The 13,818-nt window shown below is 39.1% G+C and overlaps 1 protein-coding gene across 7 annotated transcripts in view; it reads right to left on the bottom strand.

Moving 5' to 3' along the window:
• Window positions 1-13,818, bottom strand: part of LOC123768094 (tripartite motif-containing protein 5) — a 38,110-nt gene that overhangs the window by 18,547 nt on the left and 5,745 nt on the right. For 6 of the 7 annotated variants that reach the window (XM_045758394.2, XM_045758396.2, XM_045758395.2 and 3 more), the window contains 2 exons: window positions 11,438-12,082; window positions 8,683-11,003 (listed from right to left, as the gene is read on the bottom strand). In XM_045758394.2, coding sequence (XP_045614350.2) covers window positions 10,437-11,003; window positions 11,438-12,082 — 1,212 coding nt within the window. In that variant the 3' untranslated portion in view covers window positions 8,683-10,436. Of the gene's footprint in view, window positions 1-8,682; window positions 11,004-11,437; window positions 12,083-13,818 lie in introns of those variants that run through there. The other variant, XM_069306887.1, reaches the window with a different exon arrangement.

The raw sequence follows: 13,818 nt of genomic DNA on the forward strand, positions 1-13,818 counted from the left end.
TATTTATAGTGCGTTGGAAAAAAACTAGATGGCGTTAGTTGTATTTTGCAGGGTAATTTGTTATAAGTGTAATTTGATGTCAACAGATGGCGTAAGCTGTATCTTATGGCCACTGTTGACCAGCCAGTTGATAGTGTTCTCTTCTGCCGACAGATGGCATCAGCTGTGTTATTATTACTTCCGAATTCCCTTTAAACACTGATCTACAAATCCCTTGGCTTATGATAAGGTTTTATACCATTTATGATAAGTATTAGATAACTGGAGTTCCGCAATTACTTTTATTTATCAACTGTTCAGGATATCATCATATAACGTCTGGTTAGGACGTACTGCTCTCGATTGATGAAGATTAAGCCACCCAAGAGGAGGCACGGGCATGAATAGCCCGTAAATACTGCTCTCGTAATATTATTCAGGGGGGTGGGGGAACTATCAAGTGAAAGCGCCACGCCATTACGACAATATAGCACTCGGAAGGGATCAGGATACGGATTTGAGATGGAACGGGGGAAAGGAATGGTGCCCAACCTCTTAGGCGGTCGGGGATTGAACACGGACCTGTAGGAAACGAGACCGTCGCTCTACCGTCCAGCCCAAGTGGTTAAGCGTAATATTATTAAAACAACAATTTATGCATATAATAACAGCATTCCACACTAAAAATACTTGGATATATTGAAATTTGGTAGTAAATTCCAATCTAGGAATCTCCTATGAATAAACTGTACTTTTTAATTATTTTTATGTACTTACTACTTATTATTAAGTACTTACTATAATAATTAAATGAATTATTTTATTTAATATTTAAATTAAATGATAAAATAATAGGTAATAATAAATCATTGTGTAGGGGGACAGGCAGCCAGTGTGTATATATACATGTTAGGCTTATACCAAGGTCCCACAAAGGTGCCACAAAGGTGCCAAATTAAAGACTGGGAGCTGCCGGAGCGGGCCCAAGGGCTGCTGGCGGCCCTGATGGCCAGGCTGAACTTCCGCGCCCTTATTATCACCATTGTTTAATAATCTTCACAGGGAGAAACAACTGTAAATATAGGAATAGTTTATTACGGGTTCTAAGGGGTTGTCATAGCCAGGGGGTGGTAATGGGGGACGAGCTCCCATGACCTATAAAATGCTCCTATACAGCATGCGTCTCCAATAGCCTCTGACAACCAAGTCCAACTCCTGGCCTGCACGGGTGGCTTAGTCTTTAAGTCCGGCGGAACTGCTTTTACTGACAGGAGAAGGGGCGAGGGCGTGCCTCTGGCGCCTTAAAACCAGCTGCTCCGGGTAGATGGGACTCGATAGCCTGGGAAGGCAGCCCATCTAGGGGAAGGAAAACCCTGATTTTAAACCTCCGCTGCCTTGCGGCCATACCCCTTTTTTGGGAAAGGCTTCAGGAGTCAACCTCGAGGAAAAATCCGGAGTTGGAGCCCCTATGGCAGTTCGTTGTTGACGTCGACCTCGTTCTGGCAGCTCCTGCGACGTTGCTGGAATCTGCGTATTGGCATTTGCCTTTCTATTGGATAATTTCAGCAACGTGGAGAGGGGGGACTTGCTGCATGGATAACAGCTTCTCCTCCATATCTACCTACCCAGGCTTTGCGCCCTGTCAGGGCGCAACTCCATAGTCTTCCAAGACTGAAGGATGCCTACTACTACTAGTTTATTACAACATATACGGTAAAGAAAACAGCTCGGAAACTAAGGATATTTAATTAAGCTGCCGAAAAAACATTAAAGTCCACTTCAAGTTCAAGTATGTTTATTGAGACAATAAAAAAATACATCTCAAAGGGATAGAGTAGCTTAGCCTATTTCTACCCCCCCCCCCCCCCCCTCTCTACTTCAAGTCCTTCAAGGGGCGCACAAATTCAGTGAGTACAAATACACAAATCACAATACAAGAATCCCATTTAACATAGCAGGTTAAAATAGGAAGCACAGCATATAAGTGTTACAAGTGAGTTACAAGTTACAAGGGAACAAGTGAGAAGGCGGTGGAGGACAAAACCGGAATTGCACACTGATTTTAATGCAGATATGTCGTGATTATCATAATATAAAGATGTTAAGGGACGATAACCTTTTTATTCGTTAAATTGTATAAGGCAATTAAAAGAACCTAACTCACTCGAACCCATACCTCCAGAAGCAATGCAACTGATGTACGGGATCCCTTAACCACTCGACCAATACCGTGAGTTTTCAGTTGCATATATGCCTGGAGACCGTTCAGGTTTGTTAGCATTTGTGTTCCTCACGTGTGCCCCAAAGAATGAGGTCATTTGTTAAAATACCATGCCCAAGATTACCAACAGAGTGCCGGCGGGGGAATGGGGAATTAGCCTCGGCTACCATCCTCTTGTGTCCGGTCGTGTTGGTCGAGTGGTTAAGGGATCCTGTATATCAGTTGCATTGCTTCTGGAGGTATGGGTTCGAGTCACCTCTCACAATTAACATCGTGTAGTGTACTCTATATATCAAAATATATTACTTTGAAACCCATATCATTCACTAAAAAAAAAAATTGGGCTACTCTTATTACAAATTCGCTACTTTTAGGCCGTCAGCTCGCTACTTTCCGCAATTTGGATCTGGCAACCCTGGGAGGGAGTCCGCCACACTAGGCTCTCCCAGGTCAGCAAGGTTGAGGGAGTTGACAGCCATCAGCTTCCTGACGTCAACTGTTTTCACTCTGAACACGCTTGTCAGCTTAAGATTTCTTAAGAGTGTGGCAGAGGTTACACTTAGTATACTTTATACAAACAAATATTCGTGTATTTTGACCAGACCACACACTAGAAGTTGAAGGGACGACGACGTCTTCAACTTCTAGTGTGTGGTCTGGTCAACATACTTCAGCCACGTTATTGTGACTCATCACCTGCAAATATTCGTGTAATTTTAAGGAATTGTGCAATTGTTTATAAGGCATTTAAGTGTATCTTATAATTAAGACGCAAGACGATCTAGACAGGGTTTTGAAATGGTCAAAAAATTAGCATATGCAGTGTAATGCTGAGAAATGTAAGCCTGTCTGATTGCTCGCATCTCACGCCTTGCTACTTACTCTCCATCCCATTCTCAACTGCTGTAAAGCTAACTTTGGTCTTCGACATAGTTCAGAACTGAAGTAGAATCTCAGTGTGTATATATACACCGAGAAACATGGTATACAACTCTCGCTGTATAGATAAAATTTTGATACGTTCTGTTGCCTCCACCTGGCAGGCAGCAGCCAAGTGACCAGTACACCCACACTTGACTGTTGCCTCCATCTGGCAGGCAGCAGTCAAGTGACCAGTACGCCCACACTTGACTGTTGCCTCCACCTGGCAGGCAGCAGTCAAGTGACCAGTACGCCCACACTTGACAGTTGCCTCCACCTGGCAGGCAGCAGCCTAGTGACCAGTATACCCACACTTGACTGTTTTCTCCACCTGGCAGGCAGCAGCCTAGTGACCAGTACGCTCACACTTGACTGTTGTCTCCACCTGGCAGGCAGCAGCCTAGTGACCAGTACGCCCACACTTGACTGTTGCCTCCACCTGGCAGGCAGCAGCCTAGTGACCAGTACGCCCACACTTGACTGTTGCCTCCACCTGGCAGGCAGCAGCCTAGTGACCAGTACGCCCACACTTGACTGTTGCCTCCACCTGGCAGGCAGCAGCCTAGTGACCAGTACACCCACACTTTAAACAAGTTTTCAGTTGTACATTGTAGATAAATCTAATATATTAACTTGCTACTGACACTGATGAAGGAATATTATGGTGAAGTTACCTTTTCACTGTTCTTGAACCATTGAAACATCATTTGCCTGTTATGAATCAATAATACTTGATTCTGACATTTATCATGATAAAGCATTAATACTATTAATTTCTTTCCTCAGTCATATGGAGATTGACATTATATCCTATTATTTTCTTGAGTATATTGTTTGAGTTAACTGTAGCATGATGTAGTGTGCTTGTATGATATATTTCTTTAATGTTATTGCAGGTTTATTCATGTGGGTGGGGACAGTGGCGTCTCCTGGGGGAATGCAGACTGTTGCAGCCGCGTCCAACAGCCTGGTTGATCAGTCCAGCAACCAGGAGGCCTGGTCGACGACCGGGCCGCGGGGACGCTAAGCCCCGGAAGCACCTCAAGGTAACCTCAAGGTAAGTAAGGTATGCCCATATATGGAGTCCGCACTGATGCCCGACATTGTACCCAACTTTGCGTCAGGATTTAATCCTTGTAATTATTCTGTCTTGTAGTACACTTTTTTTTAATTACACCTTATTAATGATAAATGTATATTCTTTTATTTATAATTATGTTTATAAGTATTGCTCTCGGTTAGCAGTTTTTTTTTTATTATTATTATTTTCTACCACAGACGTGGCCACACATTTACAATGCTAACTAGCATATATACATTTTCTTCTGTCCTCCGTGGACAGGGTGAGAGATCTGTCAAACATACAGTTCAGAGATTTATTGAACAACCACAGAAGGTGATCGTCGTGCTTTTAAAATGTTAGGCTAAGCTACAAACGTAAATACATAGATACACAGATTTATGAATGCATTAATGTGAATTTATAATGGTGAAATGTAATTCTGATCGGCTTTATGCTTTATACACATACATACACACACACATACATATATCTGAGAGTATTCTTGCGGGTCTTACTTGGCAAAGTGTAGACACCACACTTAGATAGGCATAGGAGTCTAGCAGTCAGTTGCGTGGGTAGAGCTGATTAGGTTGGATCTGCAGTCATGAGTTAAGTCAAAATTGCCTGTTTTAGTTCAGTTAACATAGCTAATTATCTGGTTAGACCATTATTTGCATACCCATTTATTCATATATAATATTTAAAGTTATCAGTGCTAATGACGTGTTATTTCACCTCATGAATGTTTGAATATTTCTGGAGATACCTAGTACCTGTGTTTCATGTTATTATTGTTTTTTTTATTTGTTACCCCTTCATGAAGTATATTGATGTGTTTGTGAAGCAGTCGTTTCTCTAATCCCTAGACAATTGATATTGGCAACGCCGCTTTTTTTACTAATTATTACGACTGTAATGCACGTGAACCTTATCCATATGCAAGGGGCCTTAACAGCCTGCTCCAAAGTATATTTATTGATTCGAACATTGTTCACTTCCCATATTGTTCCAGTATGCGAGTAATAGTTCCATTCGACATTTCAAAGGGCGCATCCCCTCACAGAAAAATATGTAAACGTCTTGCTCAAATTAATCACTTGCACCGATCCTTTCCCATTAGGCAGACTGATAATGTCATCATCATGCTTTTTCAGAAAGAAAATGTCACACTGTTTTTAAATTTCATCACTATTGTTTTTTTCTGGCAGTGGCTGGAAACCAAACAATTCCTCAATCTTGATCTGTAGCACATTGAAGATCGTCGTGCAGACAAGGGCATGATCAATGTTACAACTAAACCTCCTTTCGCTTAAGTGGAGGTGTGTAGGATGTTGTTGTTATAGATTCAGCTACTCTGAACAAGTTCCAAGTAGCACGATGCTATGGTGAGCCTGTAGTGGACTTACCTGGCACAGGAGCGGTGATAGCACATACCACCTATATACCATATAGATAGACACATATGTGTCTGATGGGTGTGTAGGAACCGGTGATAGCACATATACCACCCCCCAATATTCACCTCATACGCGAGTCGTCAGGCTTAGTTTTAACTAAGTGTAGCTTTGATTTAGCAGACAACAAATTGACAAGATGAATCTATATAATGTATAGTAACAAACTTTTTTTCTGAATTGTATATCATTATTATTATTATATATTGTGGGTTTATGTATAGCTAGGTTAGGTGAGGTGTTTAGGTTATAGTGATTTAGGGACTGTTTACACTACAGCTGAAGGTGAACGCAGCAAGTTTAGCGTCATACCCTCGAACATGATTACGTTGACTATAAACCCAAATTTTGACACTCATTTTTTTTTCTCGGTACAGTATTTGACTTATACGTCGTGAACCTCACAGTCCTTTGTTTTGATGACGTCCCGAAATCTTTTGATAACCAGTAAACCTTTTGTTTAAGTCATCACCTACTTCTTTTGAGGTAGGTGATAGTCATAATCATTTTGTGTTGAAGTCATCATTTTGCTGTCGCCTGCAGCAAAATGACTACGGGCTCACCATAGCCCGTGCTACTTGGATCTTTTAGCTCCAGGTAGCGAATCTTTAACAACAACAACAGCATAATGACATCAGTTTGATTTGTTCAAGCCTTGTATCATGCCATTATATATATCTGCGAATATTGTGCAGTTATATCGTAGTATAGTGAGTTTTTTCATATTTTGAGTGCCGCCAGGTGAGAGCTTTGCGACTTGCTCTAATATTCCAAGGCTGCTTCCAGTGACAGCTCCATTAAGTCGAGAGTTCTCCTGGCACCTCCCTTCCCCTCTCTTCGTACGCAATACCTGGTTGATGGGGTTCTGGGAGTTCTTCTACTCCCCAAGCTCGGCCCAAGGCCAGGCTTGACTTGTGAGAGCTTGGTCCATCAGGCTGTTGCTTATAGCGGCCCGCTGGCCCACATATTCACCACAGCCTGGTTGGTCCGTCACTTTTTTAGAAAACAATCTAGTTTTCTCTTTAAGATGTCCACTGTTGTTCCGGCAATATTTCTTATACTCGCTGGGAGGATGTTGAACAACCGTGGACCTCTGATGTTTATACAGTGTTCTCTGATTGTGCCTATGGCACCTCTGCTCTTCACTGGTTTTATTCTGCATTTTCTTCGATATCGTTCACTCCAGTACGTTGTTATTTTACTGTGTAGATTTGGGACCTGGACCTCTAGTATATTTGTATTCATTGGTGTTATTGTATAACTGTATATTGCAAATTAATGTAAGACTTATATGTTTACTGTGTAATAACTCGCATGTGATGTTATCTTAATCAGTCTGGTTAGCTGCTTAACTTCTACTTAGTTCTTTCACCTTTGCAATATTGAGTATCCAGGTTGCATCAGTCACCCAGCTTCTGTAATGACTTAAAAATTACTGAATGAATTTGAAACAAGGGAGAAAGTGTTTTTGTTAATTAAACAGACTATTGGACAAAACGGTTTACTCTTACCTCCAAAGGATACCTGATCAACCAGGCTGTGACTCATACGTCAGGCTGCGAGCAGCCGCGTCCAACAGCCTGGTTGATCAGTCCAGCAACCAGGAGGCCTGGTCGACGACCGGGCCGCGGGAACGCTAAGCCCCTGAAGCACCTCAAGGTAAGGTAAGGTAAGGTACAAACCATTGATTAATTACTAACATCCATATTCCGATACGGATACGTAACAGACGTCACTATATCATTCCTGACCCTGTTTCAGAAGGCTGTAATAATTTTTTTTTTTTTTTTTTTTTTTTTTTTTTTTTTTTTTGAGATATATACAAGAGTTGTTACATTCTTGTACAGCCACTAGTACGCGTAGCGTTTCGGGCAGGTCCCTGGAATACGATCCCCTGCCGCGAAGAATCGCTTTTTCATCCAAGTACACATTTTACTGTTGAGTTAAACAGAGGCTATAGTTAAGGATTTGCGCCCAGTAAATCCTCCCCGGCCAGGATACGAACCCATGACATAGCGCTCGCGGAACGCCAGGCGAGTGTCATACCTCTACACCACGGAGACTGCTTATTAATCAATTGCAAAATTTTGTCTAAAGTGTGGTATTTGTCTCAGCTTTCCCATAGACAAGAAAAGTGCTATAGAGATTGACAAAACTATTTTTAGATATGTATGGTATGGTAGATACCAACCAATTAAACGAACTACCCTATGTAAAGGTAAGAAAAACGGTGGAATAGGAATACTGAATGTGTACCATAAGTCATTGGCAATCTTATGTGTTACTTTTAGAAAGGAGATAATGCAGAGGGATAGTGTAAATGCACTAGGACATTCGTGTGCAATTGATGTTCTCAGGCGGATTTGTAATATTGAAGGTTTTTTAATGATGGACAGTAAACAAGTGTATGATGTTATACTACCAAATATAGTTCCTAGAGTAGAGGAGGCATATCCACTCTTTAGCTGGCAAGTAATATGGGCAAACCTTCATGTTAAATTTATTGCCCCAAAACAACGTGAGCTATTGTATGGCTATATTCATGAGACCCTTCCTACTAATGATAGGTTGTTGATGTTGGGCATTAAGGACAACAATAGGTGTGACCAATGTACTGAAATTGAAAATAATATGCATATATTTTATTTCTGTAAGCAGAAAGTTGTTCTTGTAAATTGGATTAGAGACACTCTTAAAGCTTTATGTGGACCAAGTATTAGAGTGGAGTTAATAGGTTTTTAATGTTTCATATTGACATAAAATGCAAGAAAATTAGGAATACAATAATTATGTTACTTTCTGATTACATTTTTTGTGTGTGGATAGGCAGGCAGGAAGGTTACTCAGTAGACAAAATATTGAAGTTCTTGCGAGGCAGGATCAGGTATAACATTTGGGGTTTAAGGCTCATGATCGGTGATCATATGGAAAATTTGTTTACTGAGAATTATATAAAATATATATAAATGTAATAATTTCCCCTGTATTAATGTAAATTTATTCTCCAATTTTTGTAAATCGTTTATAGGTAAATAAGTATAACATTCATTTTTTTTTAAAGATCTTGTTCTGTACTACTGAAACACTTGTTCACTAAGAATTGTAATGTATAATTGCCTTGTAACACTTATGTATATGTAATTTATATTGTATTTTTTTAAATAAAGATAAAAAAAAAAAGTTTGTTGTGGGCTGGATGAGGTAACAGCACCATTTATTGTGTTGAGCAATGGTCACAGTTGCACTGTAAATTACCCAAGCCCAGAATGCAGTAATACAGTTTCTATTGACATTACAAAAAGAAATAGATTTGCAAATATCATATTGTGCGTATTAAAAAACTTTATCAAGAAATTTTAAGCTGCAAAGTCATCAGCGATTTTACATACAATTTATTTAATTTTCAATACTGTTGATATGCTTGCAAAGAAAGCCTGTAGAAAACCAGTGGTAGAAATGATATGGGTGTTTCATTAGTAGTGACAAAGAGAATACTTAAACAAATATCTAATGAAGAACTCAGACCTAAAATATTCAAAAAGACCGGAAAGTTGTAGCATTAAATATTATGATAAATATCGTGAGGAGACATTCACATATGGGACTAATAGAACAAGAACCCAGCAATGTGATGTTATAGTGGCCAGAATACGCCTGGGATATAGACGTATCTGGCAGCTTTCTCAAAACCCAAATGTCGAGTACACAATGCGTCAACTTTGTGAGAGAAAATATGCACTCTCTTGAACATTATATTGTAGAATGTCCCATACTGACTGACTTTCGCCCTCCTGGGCTAAGGTATGCTGAACTGTGTAATTACTATATGAGTACTGGAACACTTGATGATATATTGGACTTGTACCCAAGATTAACCATGTAATGTATCAATTATACAATGTATGTATGTCATGTAACTATATAACCTGAGCTTGTAAAAGCACCTTCAGTGATTAAGTGCTTAATTGCACACCAGTTTCTCTATCAGCTATCTCATCCTGTCAGAGTAAAAGAGACAAATGTATGTGAATGCATGTGTGTGTGTGTATATATGTATGTATATATGTATATGTACGTATATGTGTGTGTGTGTGTATGTATATGTATGTGTATAAAGTATATATGGAAGCTGATCAGAATTACATTTCACCTTTGTAAATGCACATTAATGACACTATGTAAAAGACACATCGAGCACTTTATGTAGGGCATATTTAAATCTGTGTATCTATGTATTTACGTATGTAGGTTAGCTTAGCATTTTAAAAGCACCGAATCACCTTCTGTGGTTGATTGTTCAATAAACCCTTGAACTATATGTTTAACACATCTCTAACCCTGTCCATGGAGGACAGAACCTTGTCCATGGAGGACAGAAGAAAATGTATACATGATGGTTAGCATTGTAAATGTGTGGCCACGTCTGTGGTAGAAAATAATAATAAAAAAATAAAAAAAAAAAAATGAATCTTGATAACTACAAGTTTTTTTTATCAAGATTAAGAAAATCAACACTTTAAATATTGTTATCTAATCACTCCAGGCACCAAATGTTATAAATTGCAAAAATTACGAAAACATTTGTTTTATTAACAAAACCTCCGAGGACGGTTATGGTAATCAACGTACCAAATGCAATTTACTATAAAAAGTAGCAGCTCACAAAATTCTATTTTTTTTTGGGGGGGGGGGGGGGGCATTGGTTCTATAGGTTAGGTGGGTGACTTGGGTTCTGTGTGAATTTTGTACGTTGTGGCAATTTGAGAGAATAGGCTAGCGTAGCCTGGTGTGTTGTCAGTCAAAGGTCAGGTATGGAGAGGCCGCACCCTGTGATTTTAACCTCAGTGATGGGGTTATGACCAATGGCAGCCTGGACTACTTCCAACCCTGATGTTACCTCGCCAAAATGGAAATGGTTTTCGCAAGAAGGATTTTCAGTTGCATAATGGACTCGGGGGCGATTGTGGCAAGTAGGCTTGCTGTAAGGACAATTGAATGGGTGACCTTTGGTCCAGATCATAAATCCAAAATAATTTGATCCTATATTTGCCGAAGTCACTGTTCCTTCCGTTGTTGATCTACGTATATTGCAGCTGGTCTCCAGGGAAGCCAATACGTTAGTGTTACCTACGTTAGTGTTACCTATCAGACTTTTGTCAATATAGGAATTAAACAAAATATTTTCTGGGTCTTGACCTATATGGTTCACACTATTTATGGCGGACCCGGCAAGGGAAGGCCCCAGAGTGCCGAGGCAGAGTAGCAGGAACTGCTGTGAGTGACGCAGGCGAGGCTGCACACGGATATAGACACGACCCAGACTCCTGTCACCAACACCCAGCTCCAAGAACACCTCAGAAGGCAACTGTAAGGGAAAAGGTCATAACAGTCTGGTGGAACAGTGTCAAGTTAATGAACAACGAAACAAAAGTCGTTCATATTAACAATAATACCCAGGAGAAAACATGTGTGAAAAATTATGACAAAAAACAAAACAAAACTCGCTCATATTTAATAAGGGATACTTTAGTGGTTCATTCAATATGGCTATTTAGGCATCCCTTCCTTTCAGTGTCAGGAACAGATGGTGAGTCTTACTAATTACTGGGTTGACTATCACTTTTAGTCATAGTCAGTTTTAGCTATAATGCATTTAATGTTCAATATGTTTAAGAAGTTGAAATACTTCTTATTTTAGATCTAATTTGGTTGCAAATGAAAAAGCATTAATTGCCTTTTAAAATTAATTACCTTGTCTCAACTATGTTTACAAATCTTCTTGTAGAACGTCATAATTACCTTTAAGAAGAGAGGGGAGTCGACACACAGGGCTTGTGAGTGAAGTAGGAGTCTACCATCCCGATAGTCCAGTTTGACACATTGACTGTTGGCAGGTGGTGCCTGCCGTTGTTTCTGCTGCTGCTTCTGTGTGGCGGCTTCAGCAGCCTCGGTCTTTCCTTCTGCTGCTGTGACAGCTCCGGCCTTGCCTTCTGCTGAAGCTGCACATTCTCTGGTGACTTCGACTTCTGTAGAATCATTTCTAGATAACAGAGAGTTTAATTTACTCATCTCTATATGTTTTACCTTTGCTTCAGAAACAAATAGGGAGCCGATACTGCAAACTTTTTCAATTTCCGATAAAAGAATCTTCATATTCTCCTCAAAATCATGCAGAAAAGTACTTTTAAGGCACAGAGTGCTAATCATCCGAGAGCTGTTGTAGAAAATATTTCTTATTTCCTCTTTCTTTTCGGCAATATTCTCAAATATTATAAGTTCGATTTGGTCCATGAGTTGATACTTCCTCTCTTCGATGTAGGCCTTGGCCAGGTGGACGTGGTGGCCATTCTCGTGCTCGGAGTAGAGACATAGACTACACAGGGCCACCTTACACTCCAGACACCAATACTTCAGCTCATCCCCGTGCTTGCTGCAGGTATTACACTAACAGCAGAAATATCATTATTAATATTTCTAAAAACTATTCAACATCATGATGATAAATTTATTCATCAAGAGTTAGTAAAGTAAGTGTTTAGGTTTTATATGTGTTCTATGTTTTTTTCCAAGCTGTTGCGTTATATTAGCTCTACCGAGCTCTATCAAATGTATTATATTCCTAATAGAGTACAAAATTGTTTTTAATATATATTACAGTATATTCAAATTTAAGTGAATATACCTTAGAAGGTATATTCACAATATACCTTAGAAGGTATATCAAGGTTACCAAGGTAGAACGTTTAAGACTCCCATGACTGAAAATTTGAAAAGTTTTATGATAAATGAATTTTAGAATTGATAACCAATTTAAATGAATTGGCAACATATTTGTCACACTGAAACAAATATGCAACCAATGTATAACCACTGTGTAACCAATTTATAATTATTATGAATGTTTAGTAAATGGTCATTGCTGCCATGTTTCCCCTAGCGACTGTACTACCGGGACCCTTATAAACCTTTAATTACATATGTAAATAGAACTACAATATCTGTTACATTAGTGAATTTTTCTCCAGAATACCTTATTGATATACAACTTAAAATACTTAAGTTCTTAAAATACAGCTTCCTATTGATAATTCCACACAGGCGGCAACTTTTGTAGAAGAGATATGAAAATCTTTGATGTTTACATTTGGGCAGAAAACAATATTTATTTTTACATATAAAACTTAAAGTGTTTAAGTATGGTCATAATGGGAAACTTCAAATAGCCAATATGCCAATGCATAACCAAGAACTACTTCTGAAAACGACTACCAGTGCGCTATACCATTCAATTTCAATAGGAAGTTTCCCATTATGACCATACATAAGCACCTTTAAAGTTATATATGTAAAAGATAATTATTGTTTTCTTCCCAAAAGCAAACATGAAAGATTTTCATATCTCTTCTACAGAGTTGCCACATGTATGCAACATTGCCATTTTTCAATAGGAAGCTACATTTTAAGAACTAAAATATTTTAAGTAGCTAGTCAATAAGGCATTCTTGAGAAAAATTTACAAACTTTACTGATAAGTTTTATTTATATATATAATTAAAGGTTTATTTCTCTTCGTATAATCATAGCACATCTGACAGTTATTTATTACCCCATGAGTTTACCTGAGAACCACTAAACTAGTGGCCTCAACGAGGACAGGAAGCCGGCGGCTTGTCGAAGGTCCCCTATTTGCCTTGATGATCTTTTCCAGCTGCACTTTAAAGGTTAACAGAGTTTTAGCATGAATAATCATGCAGATGTGCTTGCGGCAGCGAGCGATAGCTCCCTAACTTTACCTTTCTAACCATTAGTTAATTATTACATTGACTTTTACTAATAAATTCAGGTAATGTTTCTCATTATACTTTTGATGTTGTTAACCTAGATCGCCTAGACCATCTCTTCGTGTAGTAGATTCCACGTATTAGCTATTCTTGTACTAATAAAGTGTTTCTGACATGCCTCAGACTCGTCTATGACTCAATCTTCTATCTTTGTTCCCTGGTTCAACCGGTTCTCATTTTAAGCATTGCTTCTGTCTATTCTCAGTTCCTCTCAATATCTTGTATGGAGTCATGTCTCCATTGTTTCCTCTGCTTTCAACGTTGTGGTCTAGAGTTCTCAGTCTCTTGGTGAAACGGATCTTCTTAGTCTTGAGATCACACTTCTGAATTTACTGTACC

The sequence above is a fragment of the Procambarus clarkii genome, chromosome 59 (assembly GCF_040958095.1).
Source record: "Procambarus clarkii isolate CNS0578487 chromosome 59, FALCON_Pclarkii_2.0, whole genome shotgun sequence".
Taxonomy (NCBI): domain Eukaryota; kingdom Metazoa; phylum Arthropoda; class Malacostraca; order Decapoda; family Cambaridae; genus Procambarus; species Procambarus clarkii.